The sequence below is a fragment of the Callionymus lyra genome, chromosome 2 (genome assembly GCF_982586985.1).
Source record: "Callionymus lyra chromosome 2, fCalLyr1.hap1.1, whole genome shotgun sequence".
In the NCBI taxonomy this organism is placed as follows: Eukaryota; Metazoa; Chordata; class Actinopteri; order Syngnathiformes; family Callionymidae; genus Callionymus; species Callionymus lyra.
Genome location: NC_141819.1, coordinates 381,894 through 407,845, shown reverse-complemented (window position 1 = coordinate 407,845; position 25,952 = coordinate 381,894). Strand labels below are relative to the sequence as shown.

The 25,952-nt window shown below is 45.8% G+C and overlaps 1 protein-coding gene across 2 annotated transcripts; it reads right to left on the bottom strand.

Moving 5' to 3' along the window:
- LOC148085012 (single-stranded DNA-binding protein 3-like) lies at window positions 1–25,952 on the bottom strand. Of its 2 annotated transcripts, XM_087781934.1 has the most exons (18): window positions 25,798–25,952; window positions 25,429–25,501; window positions 24,133–24,194; window positions 23,952–24,036; window positions 18,116–18,205; window positions 13,973–14,044; window positions 13,793–13,855; window positions 13,609–13,672; window positions 13,474–13,547; window positions 13,056–13,117; window positions 12,918–12,966; window positions 7,543–7,578; window positions 6,881–6,929; window positions 6,763–6,827; window positions 6,626–6,704; window positions 5,078–5,106; window positions 4,919–5,020; window positions 1–444 (listed from the first exon to the last, which is right to left on the bottom strand). In XM_087781934.1, the coding sequence occupies exons 1-18, from the start codon at window positions 25,851–25,853 to the stop codon at window positions 415–417; spliced, it is 1,140 nt and encodes a 379-aa protein (XP_087638060.1). In that variant the 5' UTR covers window positions 25,854–25,952; the 3' UTR covers window positions 1–414. The 2 variants fall into 2 exon arrangements, with proteins under 2 accessions (XP_087638060.1, XP_087638068.1); XM_087781942.1 differs by lacking the exon at window positions 13,973–14,044 and having other exon boundaries at window positions 2–444.

Genomic DNA, 25,952 nt, shown 5'->3' with positions numbered 1-25,952 from the left:
AGACACCTCTGATACATGAACCTCACAGTGAGACTAACATCAGACACCTCTGATACATGAACCTCACAGTGAGACTAACATCAGACACCTCTGATACATGAACCTCACACACCTAGAGTCTGCAGGAGGACGAGAAGACGATAGAAAAGACTCCAATGATGTCAGAGCAAGAATCAACAGCAGGTAAACTTCCTCTCGGGTGGAGGACAAAGGACGGGCCGGCGTGTGGGGGGGCGGAGAAGATGAAAGGCGTCATGGATCAGTAGCTGGTTGAGTCACACTAGGGTTGTAGGTTCAAATCCTTCATGTGGAGCAGTAGTCGTCAGCATGTTGGTGCTGGAGCAGAGCGCCACCTGCTGTCCCTGATTGTGTTTGGCCTCAGAGTGACGGTGGAATGATGGCGAGGGGGCGGAGTCACACACTCATTGTCATGGTGGGCGAGTACTGTGGGAGGACCAGGGTTAGAAAGAGAAGCATGTGACTCACTCACTCACTCACTCGTGACCAAACTAACTCACTCACTCACTCGTGACCCAACTCACTCACTCACTCACTCGTGACCAAACTAACTCACTCACTCACTCGTGACCAAACTCACTCACTCACTCGTGACCAAACTAACTCACTCACTCACTCGTGACCAAACTAACTCACTCACTCGTGACCAAACTAACTTACTCACTCACTCGTGACCAAACTAACTCACTCACTCGTGACCAAACTAACTTACTCACTCACTCGTGACCAAACTAACTCACTCACTCACTCGTGACCAAACTAACTCACTCGCTCGCTCGTGACCAAACTAACTCACTCACTCACTCGTGACCAAACTAACTCACTCACGACCAAACTAACTCACTCACTCGCTCGTGACCAAACTAACTCACTCGCTCGCTCATGACCAAACTAACTCACTCACTCACTCGTGACCAAACTAACTCACTCACTCGTGACCAAACTAACTCACTCACTCACTCGTGACCCAACTCACTCACTCACTCACTCGTGACCAAACTAACTCACTCACTCACTCGTGACCAAACTCACTCACTCACTCGTGACCAAACTAACTCACTCACTCACTCGTGACCAAACTAACTCACTCACTCGTGACCAAACTAACTTACTCACTCACTCGTGACCAAACTAACTCACTCACTCACTCGTGACCAAACTAACTCACTCACTCGTGACCAAACTAACTCACTCACTCACTCGTGACCAAACTAACTCACTCGCTCGCTCGTGACCAAACTAACTCACTCACTCACTCGTGACCAAACTAACTCACTCACGACCAAACTAACTCACTCACTCGCTCGTGACCAAACTAACTCACTCGCTCGCTCATGACCAAACTAACTCACTCACTCACTCGTGACCAAACTAACTCACTCACTCGTGACCAAACTAACTCACTCACTCGTGACCAAACTCACTCACTCACTCACTCGTGACCAAACTCACTCACTCACTCACTCGTGACCAAACTAACTCACTCACTCACTCGTGACCAAACTAACTCACTCACTCACTTGTGACCAAACTAACTCACTCGCTCGCTCGTGACCAAACCAACTAGCTCGCTCGCTCGTGACCAAACTAACTCACTCACTCACTCGCTCACTCACTCGTGACCAAACTAACTTACTCACTCACTCAAGACCAAACTAACTCACTCACTCAGTCGTGACCAAACTAACTAACTCACTCGTGACCAAACTAACTCACTCACTCACTCGTGACCAAACTAGCTCACTCACTCAATCAATCACTCGTGACCAAACTAACTCACTCACTCAATCACTCGTGACCAAACTAACTCACTCACTCAATCACTCATGACCAAACTTACTCACTCACTCACTCGTGACCAAACTAACTCACTCACTCACTCGTGACCAAACTAACTCACTCACTCACTCGTGACCAAACTAACTCACTCACTCACTCGTGACCAAACTAACTCACTCACTCACTTGTGACCAAACTAACTCACTCGCTCGCTCGTGACCAAACTAACTCACTCGCTCACTCGTGACCAAACTAACTCACTCACTCACTTGTGACCAAACTAACTCACTCGCTCGCTCGTGACCAAACTAACTCACTCGCTCGCTCGTGACCAAACTAACTCACTCACTCACTCGTGACCAAACTAACTCACTCACTCGCTCACTCACTCACTCGTGACCAAACTAACTTACTCACTCACTCAAGACCAAACTAACTCACTCACTCAGTCGTGACCAAACTAACTAACTCACTCGTGACCAAACTAACTCACTCACTCACTCGTGACCAAACTAACTCACTCACTCACTCGTGACCAAACTAACTCACTCACTCACTCAATCACTCGTGACCAAACTAACTCACTCACTCAATCACTCGTGACCAAACTAACTCACTCACTCGTAACCAAACTAACTCACTCACTCAATCACTCGTGACCAAACTAACTCACTCACTCGTGACCAAACTAACTCACTCACTCGTGACCAAACTAACTCACTCACTCACTCGTGACCAAACTAACTCACTCACTCACTCGTGACCAAACTAACTCACTCACTCACTCATGACCAAACTAACTCACTCACTCAATCACTCGTGACCAAACTAACTCACTCACTCAATCACTCGTGACCAAACTAACTCACTCACTCAATCACTCGTGACCAAACTAACTCACTCACTCGTAACCAAACTAACTCACTCACTCACTTGTGACCAAACTAACTCACTCGCTCGCTCGTGACCAAACTAACTCACTCGCTCACTCGTGACCAAACTAACTCACTCACTCACTTGTGACCAAACTAACTCACTCGCTCGCTCGTGACCAAACTAACTCACTCGCTCGCTCGTGACCAAACTAACTCACTCACTCACTCGTGACCAAACTAACTCACTCACTCGCTCACTCACTCACTCGTGACCAAACTAACTTACTCACTCACTCAAGACCAAACTAACTCACTCACTCAGTCGTGACCAAACTAACTAACTCACTCGTGACCAAACTAACTCACTCACTCACTCGTGACCAAACTAACTCACTCACTCACTCGTGACCAAACTAACTCACTCACTCACTCAATCACTCGTGACCAAACTAACTCACTCACTCAATCACTCGTGACCAAACTAACTCACTCACTCGTAACCAAACTAACTCACTCACTCAATCACTCGTGACCAAACTAACTCACTCACTCGTGACCAAACTAACTCACTCACTCGTGACCAAACTAACTCACTCACTCACTCGTGACCAAACTAACTCACTCACTCACTCGTGACCAAACTAACTCACTCACTCACTCATGACCAAACTAACTCACTCACTCAATCACTCGTGACCAAACTAACTCACTCACTCAATCACTCGTGACCAAACTAACTCACTCACTCAATCACTCGTGACCAAACTAACTCACTCACTCGTGACCAAACTAACTCACTCTCGTGACCAAACTAACTCACTCACTCGTGACCAAACTAACTCACTCACTCACTCGTGACCAAACTAACTAACTCACTCGTGACCAAACTAACTCACTCACTCACTCGTGACCAAACTAGCTCACTCACTCAATCAATCACTCGTGACCAAACTAACTCACTCACTCAATCACTCGTGACCAAACTAACTCACTCACTCAATCACTCGTGACCAAACTTACTCACTCACTCACTCGTGACCAAACTAACTCACTCACTCACTCGTGACCAAACTAACTCACTCACTCACTCGTGACCAAACTAACTCACTCACTCACTCGTGACCAAACTAACTCACTCACTCACTTGTGACCAAACTAACTCACTCGCTCGCTCGTGACCAAACTAACTCACTCGCTCACTCGTGACCAAACTAACTCACTCACTCACTTGTGACCAAACTAACTCACTCGCTCGCTCGTGACCAAACTAACTCACTCGCTCGCTCGTGACCAAACTAACTCACTCACTCACTCGTGACCAAACTAACTCACTCACTCACTCACTCGTGACCAAACTAACTCACTCACTCGTGACCAAACTAACTCACTCACTCACTCGTGACCAAACTAACTCACTCACTCACTCGTGACCAAACTAACTCACTCACTCACTCGTGACCAAACTAACTTACTCACTCACTCAAGACCAAACTAACTCACTCACTCAGTCGTGACCAAACTAACTAACTCACTCGTGACCAAACTAACTCACTCACTCACTCGTGACCAAACTAACTCACTCACTCACTCGTGACCAAACTAACTCACTCACTCACTCAATCACTCGTGACCAAACTAACTCACTCACTCAATCACTCGTGACCAAACTAACTCACTCACTCGTAACCAAACTAACTCACTCACTCAATCACTCGTGACCAAACTAACTCACTCACTCGTGACCAAACTAACTCACTCACTCGTGACCAAACTAACTCACTCACTCACTCGTGACCAAACTAACTCACTCACTCACTCGTGACCAAACTAACTCACTCACTCACTCGTGACCAAACTAACTCACTCACTCACTCATGACCAAACTAACTCACTCACTCAATCACTCGTGACCAAACTAACTCACTCACTCAATCACTCGTGACCAAACTAACTCACTCACTCAATCACTCGTGACCAAACTAACTCACTCACTCGTAACCAAACTAACTCACTCACTCACTCGTAACCAAACTAACTCACTCACTCAATCACTCGTGACCAAACTAACTCACTCTCGTGACCAAACTAACTCACTCACTCGTGACCAAACTAACTCACTCACTCACTCACTCGTGACCAAACTAACTCACTCACTCACTCACTCGTGACCAAACTAACTCACTCACTCACTCACTCGTGACCAAACTAACTCACTCACTCACTCACTCGTGACCAAACTAACTCACGTTCTCGCTCTGGAACGAGTGAAGGAAGTTTCCACCCAGCTCTCCGTCGTCCCTCGGGGTCCCGGGTGGGTTGCTGATGCCACTGAGGTTGTTCGGGGAATTCTGAGGTCAAAGGTCACGTTAACATCCAGAAGATTCAACACTAGAGAGAAAATGTACCTTATTCATCCCGTCCATGTCTCCGGAGCCTGAAGAGTGACAAAGAAGATCGTATGACTCATTTATTGTGATTCAATTATCAAGATTCAATTATTACGATTTAATTAATACGATTCATTTGTTACGACTCAGTTAATATGATTCAATTATCAAGATTTAATTAATACGCTTCATTTGTTACGACTCAGTTAATATGATTCAATTATCAAGATTTAATTAATACGATTCATTCGTTACGACTCAGTTAATATGATTCAATTATCAAGATTTAATTAATACGATTCATTCGTTACGACTCAGTTAATATGATTCAATTATCAAGATTTAATTAATACGATTCATTTGTTACGACTCAGTTAATATGATTCAATTATCAAGATTTAATTAATACGATTCATTTGTTACGACTCAGTTAATATGATTCAATTAACAAGATTTAATTAATACGATTCATTTGTTACGACTCAATAATATGATTTAATTATAAAGATTCAATTAATATGATTAATATGTTACGACTCAGTTAATATGATTCAATTATAAAGATTTAATTAATACGATTCATTCGTTACGACTCAGTTAATATGATTCAATTATCAAGATTCTATTATTACGATTTAATTAATACGATTCATTTGTTACGACTCAGTTAATATGATTCAATTATCAAGATTTAATTAATACGATTCATTCGTTACGACTCAGTTAATATGATTCAATTATCAAGATTTAATTAATACGATTCATTCGTTACGACTCAGTTAATATGATTCAATTATCAAGATTTAATTAATACGATTCATTTGTTACGACTCAGTTAATATGATTCAATTATCAAGATTTAATTAATACGATTCATTTGTTACGACTCAGTTAATATGATTCAATTAACAAGATTTAATTAATACGATTCATTTGTTACGACTCAATAATATGATTTAATTATAAAGATTCAATTAATATGATTAATATGTTACGACTCAGTTAATATGATTTAATTATAAAGATTCAATTAATATGATTAATATGTTACGACTCAGTTAATATGATTCAATTATAAAGATTCAATTAATACGATTCATTCGTTACGACTCAGTTAATATGATTCAATTATCAAGATTTAATTAATATGATTCATTCGTTACGACTCAGTTAATATGATTAAATTATCAAGATTTAATTAATACGATTCATTTGTTACGACTCAGTTAATATGATTCAATTATCAAGATTTAATTAATATGATTCATTCGTTACGACTCAGTTAATATGATTAATATGTTACGACTCAATAATATGATTTAATTATCAAGATTTAATTAATATGATTAATATGTTACGACTCAATAATATGATTTAATTATCAAGATTTAATTAATATGATTAATATGTTACGACTCAATAATATGATTTAATTATCAAGATTTAATTAATATGATTAATATGTTACGACTCAGTTAATATAATTAATTATCACGAATCAATTAATACGATTCATTCGTTATCATGACTCGTGTGTTCTGACTCAAGCACCAGAGCTGATGTTACCTAGTGATCCGTTCATGTGATGCGGTTCCATCCCAGCCATGGCCCCCAGAGGTCCATCAGAACCGGGCCCCATGGAGAACTGTAACCATGACAACAGGTTGACACCGGAGCTGAAGGTGGACGACGACAACACTCACGTTGTTCCTGTTGCCGGGGCCGCTGTTGATCATGGTGTAGAGGTTGTCACCGGAGTTGTTGGAGTCTGAGGGTCATAGGTCAGTGAGAAGGTCACGATGGAGACCACATGATGCTCACCTGCAGGGCTGGGCATGATGGGAGTTCCTGGAGGTCCGCCTGACGCCCCCTGCACAGGACACACACCGTGAATACAATACAACACACCGTGAATACAACACACACACACCGTGAATACAACACACACACACCGTGAATACAACACAACACACACCGTGAATACAACACACACACACCGTGAATACAACACACACACACCGTGAATACAACACAACACACACCGTGAATACAACACACACACACCGTGAATACAACACACACACACCGTGAATACAACACAACACACACACACCGTGAATACAATACAACACACACCGTGAATACAATACAACACACCGTGAATACAACACACACAGTGAATACAATACAACACACCGTGAATACAATACAACACACACCGTGAATACAATACAACACACACCGTGAATACAATACAACACACACCGTGAATACAACACACACACACCGTGAATACAACACACACACACACCGTGAATACAATACAACACACACCGTGAATACAATACAACACACACCGTGAATACAACACACACACACCGTGAATACAACACACACACACACCGTGAATACAATACAACACACACGAGACGTTGAAGTCGTTCAAATGAGTCCTAACATGATGGACGTGAACAGAAACTCACCCCGTACGATCCTGGAGACGGAGACGAGTACGGCATCTGAAGAAGAAGAAATATCTGAACACCTTTGTGACATTATTACGACCTTCGTAACGTCATTACGACCTTCGTATCGTCATTACGACCACCGTGACTCGACCTTCGTAACGTCATTACGACCTTCGTAGCGTCATTACGACCTTCGTATTGTCATTACGACCGCCGTGACTCGACCTTCGTAACGTCATTACGACCGCCGTGACTCGACCTTCGTAATGTCACTACAACCTTCGTAGCGTCATTACGACCTTCGTAACGTCATTACGACCTCCGTGACTCGACCTTCGTAACGTCATTACGACCGCCGTGACTCGACCTTCGTAACGTCATTACGACCGCCGTGACTCGACCTTCGTAACGTCATTACGACCTCCGTGACTCGACCTTCGTAACGTCATTACGACCGCCGTGACTCGACCTTCGTAACGTCATTACGACCGCCGTGACTCGACCTTCGTAACGTCATTACGACCTCCGTGACTCGACCTTCGTAACGTAATTACGACCGCCGTGACTCGACCTTCGTAACGTCATTACGACCGCCGTGACTCGACCTTCGTAACGTCATTACGACCTCCGTGACTCGACCTTCGTAACGTCATTACGACCTCCGTGACTCGACCTTCGTAACGTCATTACGACCGCCGTGACTCGACCTTCGCAACGTCATTACGACCTCCGTGACTCGACCTTCGTAACGTCATTACGACCGCCGTGACTCGACCCCCGTGACTCGACCGCCGTGACTCGACCTTCATAACGTCATTACGACCCCCGTGACTCGACCGCCGTGACTCGACCCCCGTGACTCGACCTTCGTAACGTCATTACGACCCCCGTGACTCGACCGCCGTGACTCGACCCCCGTGACTCGACCTTCATAACGTCATTACGACCCCCGTGACTCGACCGCCGTGACTCGACCGCCGTGACTCGACCTTCATAACGTCATTACGACCCCCGTGACTCGACCGCCGTGACTCGACCCCCGTGACTCGACCTTCGTAACGTCATTACGACCCCCGTGACTCGACCGCCGTGACTCGACCCCCGTGACTCGACCTTCATAACGTCATTACGACCGCCGTGACTCGACCCCCGTGACTCGACCGCCGTGACTCGACCTTCATAACGTCATTACGACCCCCGTGACTCGACCGCCGTGACTCGACCTTCATAACGTCATTACGACCCCCGTGACTCGACCGCCGTGACTCGACCCCCGTGACTCGACCTTCGTAACGTCATTACGACCCCCGTGACTCGACCGCCGTGACTCGACCCCCGTGACTCGACCTTCATAACGTCATTACGACCCCCGTGACTCGACCGCCGTGACTCGACCGCCGTGACTCGACCTTCATAACGTCATTACGACCCCCGTGACTCGACCGCCGTGACTCGACCCCCGTGACTCGACCTTCGTAACGTCATTACGACCCCCGTGACTCGACCGCCGTGACTCGACCCCCGTGACTCGACCTTCGTAACGTCATTACGACCTCCGTGACTCGACCCCCGTGACTCGACCGCCGTGACTCGACCCCCGTGACTCGACCCCCGTGACTCGACCTTCATAACGTCATTACGACCCCCGTGACTCGACCGCCGTGACTCGACCGCCGTGACTCGACCTTCATAACGTCATTACGACCCCCGTGACTCGACCCCCGTGACTCGACCTTCATAACGTCATTGCGACCCCCGTGACTCGACCGCCGTGACTCGACCGCCGTGACTCGACCGCCGTGACTCGACCGCCGTGACTCGACCGCCGTGACTCGACCGCCGTGACTCGACCGCCGTGACTCGACCCCCGTGACTCGACCCCCGTGACTCGACCCCCGTGACTCGACCCCCGTGACTCGACCTTCATAACGTCATTACGACCCCCGTGACTCGACCGCCGTGACTCGACCGCCGTGACTCGACCTTCATAACGTCATTACGACCCCCGTGACTCGACCGCCGTGACTCGACCGCCGTGACTCGACCTTCATAACGTCATTACGACCCCCGTGACTCGACCCCCGTGACTCGACCTTCATAACGTCATTACGACCCCCGTGACTCGACCGCCGTGACTCGACCGCCGTGACTCGACCGCCGTGACTCGACCGCCGTGACTCGACCGCCGTGACTCGACCCCCGTGACTCGACCCCCGTGACTCGACCGCCGTGACTCGACCTTCATAACGTCATTACGACCCCCGTGACTCGACCGCCGTGACTCGACCCCCGTGACTCGACCCCCGTGACTCGACCTTCATAACGTCATTACGACCCCCGTGACTCGACCCCCGTGACTCGACCGCCGTGACTCGACCCCCGTGACTCGACCTTCATAACGTCATTACGACCCCCGTGACTCGACCCCCGTGACTCGACCGCCGTGACTAGACCGCCGTGACTCGACCTTCGTAACGTCATTACGACCCCCGTGACTCGACCCCCGTGACTAGACCGCCGTGACTCGACCGCCGTGACTCGACCTTCGTAACGTCATTACGACCCCCGTGACTCGACCCCCGTGACTCGACCGCCGTTACTCGACCGCCGTGACTCGACCGCCGTGACTCGACCGCCGTGACTCGACCCCCGTGACTCGACCCCCGTGACTCGACCCCCGTGACTCGACCCCCGTGACTCGACCGCCGTGACTCGACCCCCGTGACTCGACCCCCATGACTCGACCCCCGTGACTCGACCCCCGTGACTCGACCTTCGTAACGTCATTACGACCCCCGTGACTCGACCCCCGTGACTCGACCTTCATAACGTCATTACGACCCCCGTGACTCGACCCCCGTGACTCGACCCCCGTGACTCGACCCCCGTGACTCGACCCCCGTGACTCGACCCCCGTGACTCGACCTTCGTAACGTCATTACGACCCCCGTGACTCGACCGCCGTGACTCGACCTTCGTAACGTCATTACGACCCCCGTGACTCGACCGCCGTGACTCGACCGCCGTGACTCGACCGCCGTGACTCGACCGCCGTGACTCGACCCCCGTGACTCGACCCCCGTGACTCGACCCCCGTGACTCGACCCCCGTGACTCGACCCCCGTGACTCGACCCCCGTGACTCGACCTTCATAACGTCATTACGACCCCCGTGACTCGACCCCCGTGACTCGACCGCCGTGACTCGACCGCCGTGACTCGACCCCCGTGACTCGACCCCCGTGACGTAATTACGACCGCCGTGACTCGACCTTCGTAACGTCATTACGACCTCCGTGACTCGACCGCCGTGACTCGACCGCCGTGACTCGACCCCCGTGACTCGACCTTCATAACGTCATTACGACCCCCGTGACTCGACCCCCGTGACTCGACCTTCATAACGTCATTACGACCCCCGTGACTCGACCGCCGTGACTCGACCCCCGTGACTCGACCCCCGTGACTCGACCCCCGTGACGTAATTACGACCGCCGTGACTCGACCTTCGTAACGTCATTACGACCTCCGTGACTCGACCGCCGTGACTCGACCGCCGTGACTCGACCCCCGTGACTCGACCTTCATAACGTCATTACGACCCCCGTGACTCGACCCCCGTGACTCGACCTTCATAACGTCATTACGACCCCCGTGACTCGACCCCCGTGACTCGACCCCCGTGACTCGACCGCCGTGACTCGACCGCCGTGACTCGACCCCCGTGACTCGACCCCCGTGACTCGACCCCCGTGACTCGACCCCCGTGACTCGACCCCCGTGACTCGACCTTCATAACGTCATTACGACCCCCGTGACTCGACCGCCGTGACTCGACCGCCGTGACTCGACCCCCGTGACTCGACCCCCGTGACTCGACCCCCGTGACTCGACCTTCATAACGTCATTACGACCCCCGTGACTCGACCGCCGTGACTCGACCGCCGTGACTCGACCGCCGTGACTCGACCGCCGTGACTCGACCGCCGTGACTCGACCGCCGTGACTCGACCGCCGTGACTCGACCGCCGTGACTCGACCGCCGTGACTCGACCCCCGTGACTCGACCCCCGTGACTCGACCCCCGTGACTCGACCCCCGTGACTCGACCTTCGTAACGTCATTACGACCCCCGTGACTCGACCGCCGTGACTCGACCTTCGTAACGTCATTACGACCCCCGTGACTCGACCGCCGTGACTCGACCGCCGTGACTCGACCCCCGTGACTCGACCGCCGTGACTCGACCGCCGTGACTCGACCGCCGTGACTCGACCCCCGTGACTCGACCCCCGTGACTCGACCCCCGTGACTCGACCCCCGTGACTCGACCCCCGTGACTCGACCTTCATAACGTCATTACGACCCCCGTGACTCGACCCCCGTGACTCGACCGCCGTGACTCGACCGCCGTGACTCGACCCCCGTGACTCGACCCCCGTGACTCGACCCCCGTGACGTAATTACGACCGCCGTGACTCGACCTTCGTAACGTCATTACGACCTCCGTGACTCGACCGCCGTGACTCGACCGCCGTGACTCGACCCCCGTGACTCGACCTTCATAACGTCATTACGACCCCCGTGACTCGACCCCCGTGACTCGACCTTCATAACGTCATTACGACCCCCGTGACTCGACCGCCGTGACTCGACCCCCGTGACTCGACCCCCGTGACTCGACCCCCGTGACGTAATTACGACCGCCGTGACTCGACCTTCGTAACGTCATTACGACCTCCGTGACTCGACCGCCGTGACTCGACCGCCGTGACTCGACCCCCGTGACTCGACCTTCATAACGTCATTACGACCCCCGTGACTCGACCCCCGTGACTCGACCTTCATAACGTCATTACGACCCCCGTGACTCGACCCCCGTGACTCGACCGCCGTGACTCGACCGCCGTGACTCGACCGCCGTGACTCGACCGCCGTGACTCGACCGCCGTGACTCGACCCCCGTGACTCGACCCCCGTGACTCGACCCCCGTGACTCGACCCCCGTGACTCGACCTTCATAACGTCATTACGACCCCCGTGACTCGACCGCCGTGACTCGACCGCCGTGACTCGACCCCCGTGACTCGACCCCCGTGACTCGACCCCCGTGACTCGACCCCCGTGACTCGACCTTCATAACGTCATTACGACCCCCGTGACTCGACCGCCGTGACTCGACCGCCGTGACTCGACCGCCGTGACTCGACCGCCGTGACTCGACCGCCGTGACTCGACCGCCGTGACTCGACCGCCGTGACTCGACCGCCGTGACTCGACCCCCGTGACTCGACCTTCATAACGTCATTACGACCCCCGTGACTCGACCCCCGTGACTCGACCCCCGTGACTCGAGCGGAACATTTGATGATGTGAAGGTTTGTGACTTACAGAGTTTGCGTTGTTGGGATTCGGCCACGGTCGTCCTGTACCTGGACCCCTGCGTCAAACAAGCATCAGTGGTCATGTGTTGAACAGGTGTGTGTGCAGGTGTGTGTGCAGGTGTGTGTGCAGGTGTGTAACACTTACATGTTGACACCTGGCATACCAGGACCCATGGAGTTGTGAGGAGGCCTCATCCCTCCAAAGTTCTGCAAACACATTCAACCTTAGCATTGTATTGTAGAATCCCATGTTTTCATCTCTGACATGTTTGGTCATGAGTTCACTTCACACGATTCTTTCATCAACATTGTTTCTTGTATCTCAGGATTCTTTCAACCGTCCAGACATCGTTTCTCCTTGAAGACAAATGTTCAAATCTCTCTACGATCAAAAGTATATTTTTGTCCATTAGACATTTGTTTGGTTCAAGTGTGAAGTGAAGCCGTTTAAAGTGAATTAAAAGCTACACTTCTTGAAGTCATGATCCAACCGTTTGAATCCATGTGTCAAGAACTTGCAGCAGAAACCCTCTCGACATGTTTTCATCAACCCTTGAGCTCACCTGAGGGCCCGGACCCATCGGGCCCATGCCTCGTGGACCACTCATCCTCTGCATGGGGCCCAGGTTAGGATGACCTGTGAGGTGAGGGGTCATTGGTAACGAGCTTCAACATAACCGAAGAACACGCTTTCAAACCTTGAGGTCGTGTTGGATCCATATTTGGCAACATGGGATGTGGTCCTGGTCCTCCACCGGGGGGCTAGAACCGGTCCAACAAGAACACATGTTTCAGGTGTTTTCACGTCAAAGGTACATCTTCAGTCGCTTGATCATCGTCTCATATCTGCTCTGGGATTGGTCAGAATGATCGGGTGAATACCTGGTTTCCCATCCGGATCGGGGGACCTCTCGGACCCCCGGCGAAGCGAGGCGACATGAAGGACTACAACACAAACAAGAGTCGCCACATGAGACATCCAATGAAAGACTAGGATCGGTTCCGTCCGTGAAGCAGCGTCGAGGAGGCGTGAAGCGTCGGCAGCGAGCCGGAGGCAGTTACCTGACTGTGGGGGCCCATCATGCTGTTAGGGGGAGGCTGAGGGTGAGGGGAGCCCTGAGGACCAGGAGGACCCTACAGTCACCCAGAGCGAGAGAGGGAGCAGGAGTGACAGAGAGAGAAGCAGGGTTACTGCAGACGACAGCGAGCGAGTCACACAGAAGAGTTATCTGTCAATCAAGGAGCTTCACATGCAGCACTTTCTCTGAATCAACAGCAATGAGCTCTGAAAACACTGCAGTGTGTCGATCATTCTGCTTTGACACACACTTGAATCTGACTCTAAACATACGTGTGTGTGTGTGTAAACATACGTGTACGTGTGTGTGTGTGTGTATGTAAACATACGTGTGTGTGTGTAAACATACGTGTACGTGCGTGTGTGTGTGTGTGTGTGTGTGTGTGTGTGTAAACATACGTGTACGTGTGTGTGTGTGTGTGTATGTAAACATACGTGTGTGTGTGTAAACATACGTGTACGTGTGTGTGTGTGTGTAAACATACGTGTACGTGTGTGTGTGTGTAAACATACGTGTACGTGTGTGTGTGTGTGTGTGTGTATGTAAACATACGTGTGTGTAAACATACGTGTACGTGTGTGTGTGTGTGTGTGTAAACATACGTGTACGTGTGTGTGTGTGTAAACATACGTGTACGTGTGTGTGTGTAAACATACGTGTGTGTGTAAACATACGTGTACGTGTGTGTGTGTGTGTAAACGTACGTGTATGTGTGTGTGTGTGTGTGTAAACGTACGTGTATGTGTGTGTGTGTGTGTAAACGTACGTATACGTGTGTGTGTGTGTAAACATACGTGTGTGTGTAAACATACGTGTACGTGTGTGTGTGTGTAAACATACGTGTACGTGTGTGTGTGTGTAAACATACGTGTACGTGTGTGTGTGTGTAAACATACGTGTGCGTGTGTGTTAACATATGTGTACGTGTGTGTGTGTGTAAACATACGTGTGCGTGTGTGTTAACATATGTGTACGTGTGTGTTAACATATGTGTACGTGTGTGTGTGTAAACATACGTGTGCGTGTGTGTTAACATATGTGTGTGTAAACATACGTGTGCGTGTGTGTTAACATATGTGTACGTGTGTGTTAACATATGTGTACGTGTGCGTGTGTAAACATACGTGTGCGTGTGTGTTAACATATGTGTACGTGTGTGTGTAAACATACGTGTGCGTGTGTGTAAACATACGTGTGCGTGTGTGTTAACATATGTGTACGTGTGCGTGTGTAAACATACGTGTGCGTGTGTGTTAACATATGTGTACGTGTGTGTGTGTAAACATACGTGTGCGTGTGTGTGTAAACATACGTGTGCGTGTGTGTTAACATATGTGTACGTGTGTGTGTGTAAACATACGTGTGTGTGTAAACATACGTGTGTGTAAACATACGTGTGCGTGTGTGTTAACATACGTGTACGTGTGTGTGTAAACATATGTGTACGTGTGTGTGTTTAAAAATACGTGTGTGTGTAAACATACGTGTGTGTAAGCATACGTGTGCGTGTGTGTTAACATATGTGTACGTGTGTGTGTGTAAACATCATGCATCAAACCGATCCAGAAAACGGCTGAGACAGTGCAGGTTTTAGTTGAAACCAGTCCAGCACACATGAGTTCCGTGCTGTGTCTCAAATCGCATACTAGCTACTAAAAGTTAGTATTTTTAGTGCGTTAGTGCTTCTCAATTCTTAGTATGTGAAATTTAGTGCACCGTGCACACTAAAGTGGCGTACTAACACGCCCACAAAACTGAGTATGGTTCGATGGACACTAACCACACTAAACAGCTCCATCTTAGTGACGTTTTAAATGGAAGTTACGTCATATATAAATGCATATATATTCATATACTTACAGGTGTATTTTCAGCAGCAGTACGAGGATAAACACGTCTTCGCTGCTGATACCAGCTTAAGTATCTCGGGATTATTTAGATTCTCATATTTTTTCTTTATTTCTTTTTCCAAAGTTGCAAAACGTGCTGCCAGCAGGTGTCGCTAGTGTTCCTACAGCTGGTTGAAACATCGTTAAATAGAAGTAGAAGAAGAAGCTGTCGCGTCATTTCCTGTTAGTGTGTAGCAGCAGAGTTTGATTTGAGACAAACTATCTGTGGAGGATTAGTTACTAGTTAGTACGTACACTAAACTGATGCATACTAACTTCTAGTATACTAAGAGAAGTATGTGATTTGAGACATACTATCTGTGGAGGATTAGTTACTAGTTAGTAAGTACACTAAACTGATGCATACTAACTTCTAGTATACTAAGAGAAGTATGTGATTTGAGACATACTATCTGTGGAGGATTAGTTACTAGTTAGTACGTACACTAAACTGATGCATACTAACTTCTAGTATACTAAGAGAAGTATGTTTGAGACAAACTATCTGTGGAGGATTAGTTACTAGTTAGTAAGTACACTATCCTGATGCATACTAACTTCTAACATACTAAGAGTAGTATGTGATTTGAGACAAACTATCTGTGGAGGATTAGTTACTAGTTAGTACGTACACTAAACTGATGCATACTAACTTCTAGCATACTAAGAGTAGTATGTGATTTGAGACATACTATCTGTGGAGGATTAGTTACTAGTTAGTACGTACACTAAACTGATGCATACTAACTTCTAGCATACTAAGAGTAGTATGTGATTTGAGACATACTATCTGTAGAGGATTAGTTACTAGTTAGTACGTACACTATCCTGATGATACTAACTTCTAGTATACTAAGAGTAGTATGTGATTTGAGACATACTATCTGTGGAGGATTAGTTACTAGTTAGTACATTCACTATCCTGATGCATACTAACTTCTAGTATACTAAGAGAAGTATGTTTGAGACAAACTATCTGTGGAGGATTAGTTACTAGTTAGTACGTACACTATCCTGATGATACAAACTTCTAGTATACTAAGAGAAGTATGTTTGAGACAAACTATCTGTGGAGGATTAGTTACTAGTTAGTACGTACACTATCCTGATGATACTAACTTCTAGTATACTAAGAGAAGTATGTTTGAGACAAACTATCTGTGGAGGATTAGTTACTAGTTAGTACATACACTATCCTGATGATACTAACTTCTAGTATACTAAGAGTAGTATGTGATTTGAGACAAACTATCTGTGGAGGATTAGTTACTAGTTAGTACGTACACTATCCTGATGATACTAACTTCTAGCATACTAAGAGTAGTATGTGATTTGAGACATACTATCTGTGGAGGATTAGTTACTAGTTAGTACGTACACTATCCTGATGATACTAACTTCTAGCATACTAAGAGTAGTATGTGATTTGAGACATACTATCTGTGGAGGATTAGTTACTAGTTAGTACGTACACTATCCTGATGATACTAACTTCTAGTATACTAAGAGTAGTATGTGATTTGAGACATACTATCTGTGGAGGATTAGTTACTAGTTAGTACGTACACTATCCTGATGATACTAACTTCTAGTATACTAAGAGTAGTATGTGATTTGAGACATACTATCTGTGGAGGATTAGTTACTAGTTAGTACGTACACTATCCTGATGATACTAACTTCTAGTATACTAAGAGTAGTATGTGATTTGAGACACGGCACAGGTGTGAACTGATTGGTTCGACTATATGTGCTGGACTGGTTGGATCCAAAACCTGCAGCGTCTCGGCTCTTTGAGGACCGGGTTGACACGTGTGATCTAATGGATGAAGACTTTGATTTCATGAGTTTCATTTCATTTGTATCAATATTCGTTTCAATTTGACGATCTTTAAACCTTCAGGACCATCAATGGTCCTCCAACCATCAGAGAAACCATGGATGAGGCAGAAGTTCACGTCAACATCATCTGGACCTTCTTTGTTTCCACTTTATTTTCAGATCAAACCATCAACTCAGATGATCCTCATCCAAGGACCGACAGAAGAGTCTGGGTCCAAGTACTGATGGATGTTTGGAACATGTTGTTACACCACGACCCCGAAGGAAAGTACGACCAGGAAGTGAGAGCAACAACACAAACACACAAACACACTCCAGTACAACAAGTGTTTCCACTGCAGCCAATGACTGACACTCGGTCCGTGTTTCCTGTGAAGCTTCAAGAACATACTGACCTGGAAGAAGCCTGGAGGCATCGGTCCTCCGGGCAGACCTTCACCAGGAGCCATCCCTCCCATCACCGGGCTCGGAGCTGCTGCTGCACTCTGAGGAGAACATGAGGTCAGGGTTCAGATGAGGTCAGGGTTCAGATGAGGTCAGGGTTCAGATGAGGTCAGGGTTCAGATCAGGGTTCATATGAGGTCAGGGTTCATATGAGGTCAGGGTTCATATGAGGTCAGGGTTCATATGAGGTCAGGGTTCAGATGAGGTCAGGGTTCATATGAGGTCAGGGTTCAGATGAGGTCAGGGTTCAGATGAGGTCAGGGTTCAGATGAGGTCAGGGTTCATATGAAGTCACGGTCCTTGACCTCCTCGACCTCTCTTGCACTGTGTTTGTTGTTGCAGTCAGAATCATTAGAATAGATAGAAACGGACCAGAACCGGACCCGGGGTTCGGGACCACGGATTGAAAAAGGATATTTTATGCTAAATAAACATTTGATAGAAAATCGTGGCTCAAATATATCAGTTGAACAGGAAGATCTGAGTGACGTAGGACTTCAGAGACACTTCCTGCTCGGGAACATCTGACCCTCAGTTCCTCTTCACCGTGAGGTCCTGCTCCACAGAAGGTAGACCTCCTTCACTGGTCCTGCTCCACAGAAGTTAGACCTCCTTCACTGGTCTTGCTCCACAGAAGTTAGACCTCCTTCACTGGTCTTGCTCCACAGAAGTTAGACCTCCTTCACTGGTCCTGCTCCACAGAAGTTAGACCTCCTTCACTGGTCTTGCTCCACAGAAGTTAGACCTCCTTCACTGGTCCTGCTCCACAGAAGTTAGACCTCCTTCACTGGTCTTGCTCCACAGAAGTTAGACCTCCTTCACTGGTCTTGCTCCACAGAAGTTAGACCTCCTTCACTGGTCTTGCTCCACAGAAGTTAGACCTCCTTCACTGGTCTTGCTCCACAGAAGTTAGACCTCCTTCACTGGTCTTGCTCCACAGAAGTTAGACCTCCTTCACTGGTCTTGCTCCACAGAAGTTAGACCTCCTTCACTGGTCCTGCTCCACAGAAGTTAGACCTCCTTCACTGGTCCTACTCCACAGAAGTTAGACCTCCTTCACTGGTCCTGCTCCACAGAAGTTAGACCTCCTTCACTGGTCTTGCTCCACAGAAGTTAGACCTCCTTCACTGGTCCTGCTCCGCAGAAGTTAGACCTCCTTCACTGGTCGTCTCAGGCAACAACACTCCCTGGTGTCGAGTCCGTCTCTCTAATTACACCGGCCCGGTTCTGGCCCTGCTGTCAAATACCACAGCTGAGGGACAAGGGAGGCCTGGAGTGAACCTGGACCTGGACCTCGTTCCACTTGAGTCCAGGTTTTCAGTTCTTTTCATGACAAATGATCTTAAAGTGTTTGTCACTAAATAACAACAAAGTATTGATGATCTTTAAACTCACGTGAAATAACAACAAAGTATTGATGATCTTTAAACTCACGTGAAATAACAATAAAGTATTGATGATCTTTAAACTCACGTGAAATAACAATAAAGTATTGATGATCTTTAAACTCACGTGAAATAACAACAAAGTATTGATGATCTTTAAACTCACGTGAAATAACAACAAAGTATTGATGATCTTTAAACTCACGTGAAATAACAACAAAGTATTGATGATCTTTAAACTCACGTGAAATAACAACAAAGTATTGATGATCTTTAAACTCACGTGAAATAACAACAAAGTATTGATGATCTTTAAACTCACGTGAAATAACAACAAAGTATTGATGATCTTTAAACTCACGTGAAATAACAACAAAGTATTGATGATCTTTAAACTCACGTGAAATAACAACAAAGTATTGATGATCTTTAAACTCACGTGAAATAACAACAAAGTATTGATGATCTTTAAACTCACGTGAAATAACAACAAAGTATTGATGATCTTTAAACTCACGTGAAATAACAACAAAGTATTGATGATCTTTAAACTCATGTGAAATAACAACAAAGTATTGATGATCTTTAAACTCACGTGAAATAACAACAAAGTATTGATGATCTTTAAACTCACGTGAAATAACAACAAAGTATTGATGATCTTTAAACTCACGTGAAATAACAATAAAGTATTGATGATCTTTAAACTCACGTGAAATAACAATAAAGTATTGATGATCTTTAAACTCACGTGAAATAACAATAAAGTATTGATGATCTTTAAACTCACGTGAAATAACAACAAAGTATTGATGATCTTTAAACTCACTTGAAATAACAACAAAGTATTGATGATCTTTAAACTCACGTGAAATAACAATAAAGTATTGATGATCTTTAAACTCACGTGAAATAACAACAAAGTATTGATGATCTTTAAACTCACGTGAAATAACAACAAAGTATTGATGATCTTTAAACTCACGTGAAATAACAACAAAGTATTGATGATCTTTAAACTCACGTGAAATAACAATAAAGTATTGATGATCTTTAAACTCACGTGAAATAACAATAAAGTATTGATGATCTTTAAACTCACGTGAAATAACAACAAAGTATTGATGATCTTTAAACTCACGTGAAATAACAATAAAGTATTGATGATCTTTAAACTCACGTGAAATAACAATAAAGTATTGATGATCTTTAAACTCACGTGAAATAACAATAAAGTATTGATGATCTTTAAACTCACGTGAAATAACAACAAAGTATTGATGATCTTTAAACTCACGTGAAATAACAACAAAGTATTGATGATCTTTAAACTCATGTGAAATAACAATAAAGTATTGATGATCTTTAAACTCACGTGAAATAACAATAAAGTATTGATGATCTTTAAACTCACGTGAAATAACAATAAAGTATTGATGATCTTTAAACTCACGTGAAATAACAACAAAGTATTGATGATCTTTAAACTCACGTGAAATAACAATAAAGTATTGATGATCTTTAAACTCACGTGAAATAACAATAAAGTATTGATGATCTTTAAACTCACGTGAAATAACAACAAAGTATTGATGATCTTTAAACTCACGTGAAATAACAACAAAGTATTGATGATCTTTAAACTCACGTGAAATAACAACAAAGTATTGATGATCTTTAAACTCACGTGAAATAACAATAAAGTATTGATGATCTTTAAACTCACGTGAAATAACAACAAAGTATTGATGATCTTTAAACTCATGTGAAATAACAACAAAGTATTGATGATCTTTAAACTCATGTGAAATAACAAAGTATTGATGATCTTTAAACTCACGTGAAATAACAACAAAGTATTGATGATCTTTAAACTCACGTGAAATAACAATAAAGTATTGATGATCTTTAAACTCACGTGAAATAACAATAAAGTATTGATGATCTTTAAACTCACGTGAAATAACAACAAAGTATTGATGATCTTTAAACTCACGTGAAATAACAATAAAGTATTGATGATCTTTAAACTCATGTGAAATAACAATAAAGTATTGATGATATTTAAACTCACGTTAAATAACAATAAAGTACTAAACAGTAAACTCTTTATGTTCACTCATAATAAACGATGGTCCTCCACTGGACTCTTTATGTTCACTCATAATAAACGATGGTCCTCCACTGGACTCTTTATGTTCACTCATAATAAACGATGGTCCTCCACTGGACTCTTTATGTTCACTCATAATAAACGATGGTCCTCCACTGGACTCTTTATGTTCACTCATAATAAAACGATGGTCCTCCACTGGACTCTTTATGTTCACTCATAATAAACGATGGTCCTCCACTGGACTCTTTATGTTCACTCATAATAAACGATGGTCCTCCACTGGACTCTTTATGTTCACTCATAATAAACGATGGTCCTCCACTGGACTCTTTATGTTCACTCATAATAAACGATGGTCCTCCACTGGACTCTTTCTTCTCCGCTGGGCATCTGCCACTCAAGGCCACGCCCCTTTCCTTTTCTGCAGCTTCATGACAGCCATCAATCAGCCAGGCTGCCATGGCAACAACACCCGAGGGAACCGTCGTCAGCCACGGTGTGAATACAGAGCTTTACGAGACCCTCACCTCCCCCACCCGAGACAAAGAGTCCGAGGACCAGGATCCACAAGGACCAGGATCCGCGAGGACCAGGATCCGCGAGGACCAGGATCCGCGAGGACCAGGATCCGCGAGGACCAGGATCCGCGAGGACCAGGATCCGCGAGGACCAGGATCCGCGAGGACCAGGATCCGCGAGGACCAGGATCCGCGAGGACCAGGATCCGCGAGGACCAGGATCCGCGAGGACCAGGATCCGCGAGGACCAGGATCCGCGAGGACCAGGAATCAAAGACGTACTAAACCCTGATGTCAGTAGTTAACCTTCATTAGTTATTTATCAGCAAAACAATAGTTTATTAAACATGTAAAAATACAAGGAACAACAAAAGATTAATTTTGTTAAATGAGAAAAATCGAATAACGGACGAATAGGAAGTGACGTCATATCGGGTCAGAACACACCCGGGTCAGAACACACTTGGGTTCAAACGCACCCGGGTCAGAACACACTCGGGTCCAAACACATTCGGGTCAGAACGCACTCGGGTCAGAACGCACTCGGGTCAGAACGCACTCGGGTCAGAACGCACTCGGGTCAGAACGCACTCGGGTCAGAACGCACTCGGGTCAGAACGCACTCGGGTCAGAACACACTCGGGTCAGAACGCACTCGGGTCCAAACACACTCGGGTCCAAACACATTCGGGTCAGAACGCACTCGGGTCAGAACGCACTCGGGTCAGAACACACTCGGGTCAGAACACACTCGGGTCAGAACACACTCGGGTCCAAACACATTCGGGTCAGAACGCACTCGGGTCAGAACGCACTCGGGTCAGAACGCACTCGGGTCAGAACGCACTCGGGTCAGAACGCACTCGGGTCAGAACGCACTCGGGTCAGAACGCACTCGGGTCAGAACGCACTCGGGTCAGAACACATTCGGGTCAGAACACATTCGGGTCAGAACGCACTCGGGTCAGAACGCACTCGGGTCAGAACGCACTCGGGTCAGAACGCACTCGGGTCAGAACACAGATGATGATGCTGGTCGTCAAAGAGTTTGTGCAAATGATTGGATAAATTCATAGAGGTTTACGTTAGAAAGTATAAAGTATAAAGTATAAAGAATAAAGTATGTAGTATAAAGAATAAAGTATATAGTATAAAGAATAAAGAATATAGTATATAGTATAAAGAATAAAGTATATAGTATATAGTATAAAGAATAAAGTATATAGTATATAGTACAAAGAATAAAGTATAAAGTACTAAAAGGCTCTTTGAAAACCAAAAGTTACTACAAACAATAGAAAGAATTAAAAACATTTTTAAAAATGTTCTCTCTTTAAAAATCTAAATTCAATTCATCACGAGCTTCTATCGATATTTAGATGCTTTGTGTGACATTAATGTAAGTTGTGTCAGGAGTCACTTGATTCACTAGAGCATGAAGACGATGCTTCAAGAGTAAACATGTCTTCAGTTCACATCATATTATTATCATACAAATGTTTAGTAGTTCAATGTCTTCAGTTCACATCATATTATTATCATACAAATGTTTAGTAGTTCAATGTCTTCAGTTCACATCATATTATTATCATACAAATGTTTAGTAGTTCAATGTCTTCAGTTCACATCATATTATTATCATACAAATGTTTAGTAGTTCAATGTCTTCAGTTCACATCATATTATTATCATACAAATGTTTAGTAGTTCAATGTCTTCAGTTCACATCATATTATTATCATACAAATGTTTAGTAGTTCAAACTCACATAATCATGGAAGGCTTTAGCTTCGCTGGAGTGATCACATGACTCCCTCCTCTCTGGAGCAGCACAGTACAGGTCCCAGAACACACTGTGGATGGACAGAGCATGAGGAGGGATGGAGGGAGGGATGGATGAAGGGATGGATGAAGGGAGGGATGGATGGAGGGATGGATGAATAACGTACCACCACCAGGAGTGCAGGAATCCAGGAGGTTCCCCGAGTGTGATGTTCTTCTCCCATCGGATCTGTGGAACGACATTCATTGGTTCAATAAAACACGTCTTTAAACATTATTGTTATAAAACACATGGATTTTAAAAGGAATAAAAAGCACTTTTACCTGCAGCGAGAGAAACACACCTGAGGACCGAAAATACTGTGTAACACGTTTGGGTCTTATTTTAACTGATTTATATTTTAACACGTCTTTGAATCTAGAACTTATTTATATTGTTTTCTTATTTAATTCCATTTGTCTTTTTTTGTGCTTTTGCTTGTTTTGACTGCAAGTAAAGTTTAATAAAGAAAACATTTATCAATATAATCAAACAATGATGATGATATCTAGAAACATGTGTGTCGACCTTTGACCCTCGAGCAGGTGAAGAGTTTTTGGTGATATTTAGAAACATTTGTGTCGACCTTTGACCCTCGAGCAGGTGAAGAGTTTTTGGTGATATTTAGAAACATTTGTGTCGACCTTTGACCCTGGAGCAGGTGAAGAGTTTTTGGTGATATTTAGAAACATTTGTGTCGACCTTTGACCCTCGAGCAGGTGAAGAGTTTTTGGTGATATTTAGAAACATTTGTGTCGACCTTTGACCCTCGAGCAGGTGAAGAGTTTTTGATGATATTTAGAAACATTTGTGTCGACCTTTGACCCTCGAGCAGGTGAAGAGTTTTTGGTGATATTTAGAAACATTTGTGTCGACCTTTGACCCTGGAGCAGGTGAAGAGTTTTTGGTGATATTTAGAAACATTTGTGTCGACCTTTGACCCTCGAGCAGGTGAAGAGTTTTTGGTGATATTTAGAAACATTTGTGTCGACCTTTGACCCTCGAGCAGGTGAAGAGTTTTTGGTGATATTTAGAAACATTTGTGTCGACCTTTGACCCTGGAGCAGGTGAAGAGTTTTTGGTGATATTTAGAAACATTTGTGTCGACCTTTGACCCTCGAGCAGGTGAAGAGTTTTTGGTGATATTTAGAAACATTTGTGTCGACCTTTGACCCTCGAGCAGGTGAAGAGTTTTTGGTGATATTTAGAAACATTTGTGTCGACCTTTGACCCTGGAGCAGGTGAAGAGTTTTTGGTGATATTTAGAAACATTTGTGTCGACCTTTGACCCTCGAGCAGGTGAAGAGTTTTTGATGATATTTAGAAACATTTGTGTCGACCTTTGACCCTGGAGCAGGTACAGGTGAAGAGTTCTTGAGGATCTTAGAAAGCTCTGACCCTGGAGCAGGTGAGGCAGACTCACCTCTGACAGGAAGGTCTGGGCAGACTTCTGGGCTCCTATATGCAGCAGGTACTCGTAGACGTACAAGGCCAGCCTGAGGAGCATCAAACACAGCTTGTGACGTCACGTGTTTACAGGCCAAACAATGGCCGCCAAGACTTGAGACACAAACGTAACGTAAAGTTGTCAACATGACGAATAAACAACAATAACAACAACAATAAAACCAGGAGCTGCTCGTCAACAACATGGTTCTTCATGTTCCTCCACAAGTGTTGCTGGTGTTCAGACGAAGAAGAAGAAGAAAAGCTTCATTTTCTTCTTCTTCAGGAAACATGAACAACAGGATCCACGACGAGAAGAAAACAAACATCAAGGTTTCTCGCTCACTTTTCCCGGGCCTGGCCGTCGGAAGGCACCGGCGTTCCTTTGCCTTTAGGGAACATCTTGGAGGCTCGAGAAGGTCCAGAAGGTCCAGAATATTCGTCTTTTTTCTCCTTTCTGTGTCAGACCATCGCGACCCGCGCACGTCAACCGCACTTCAA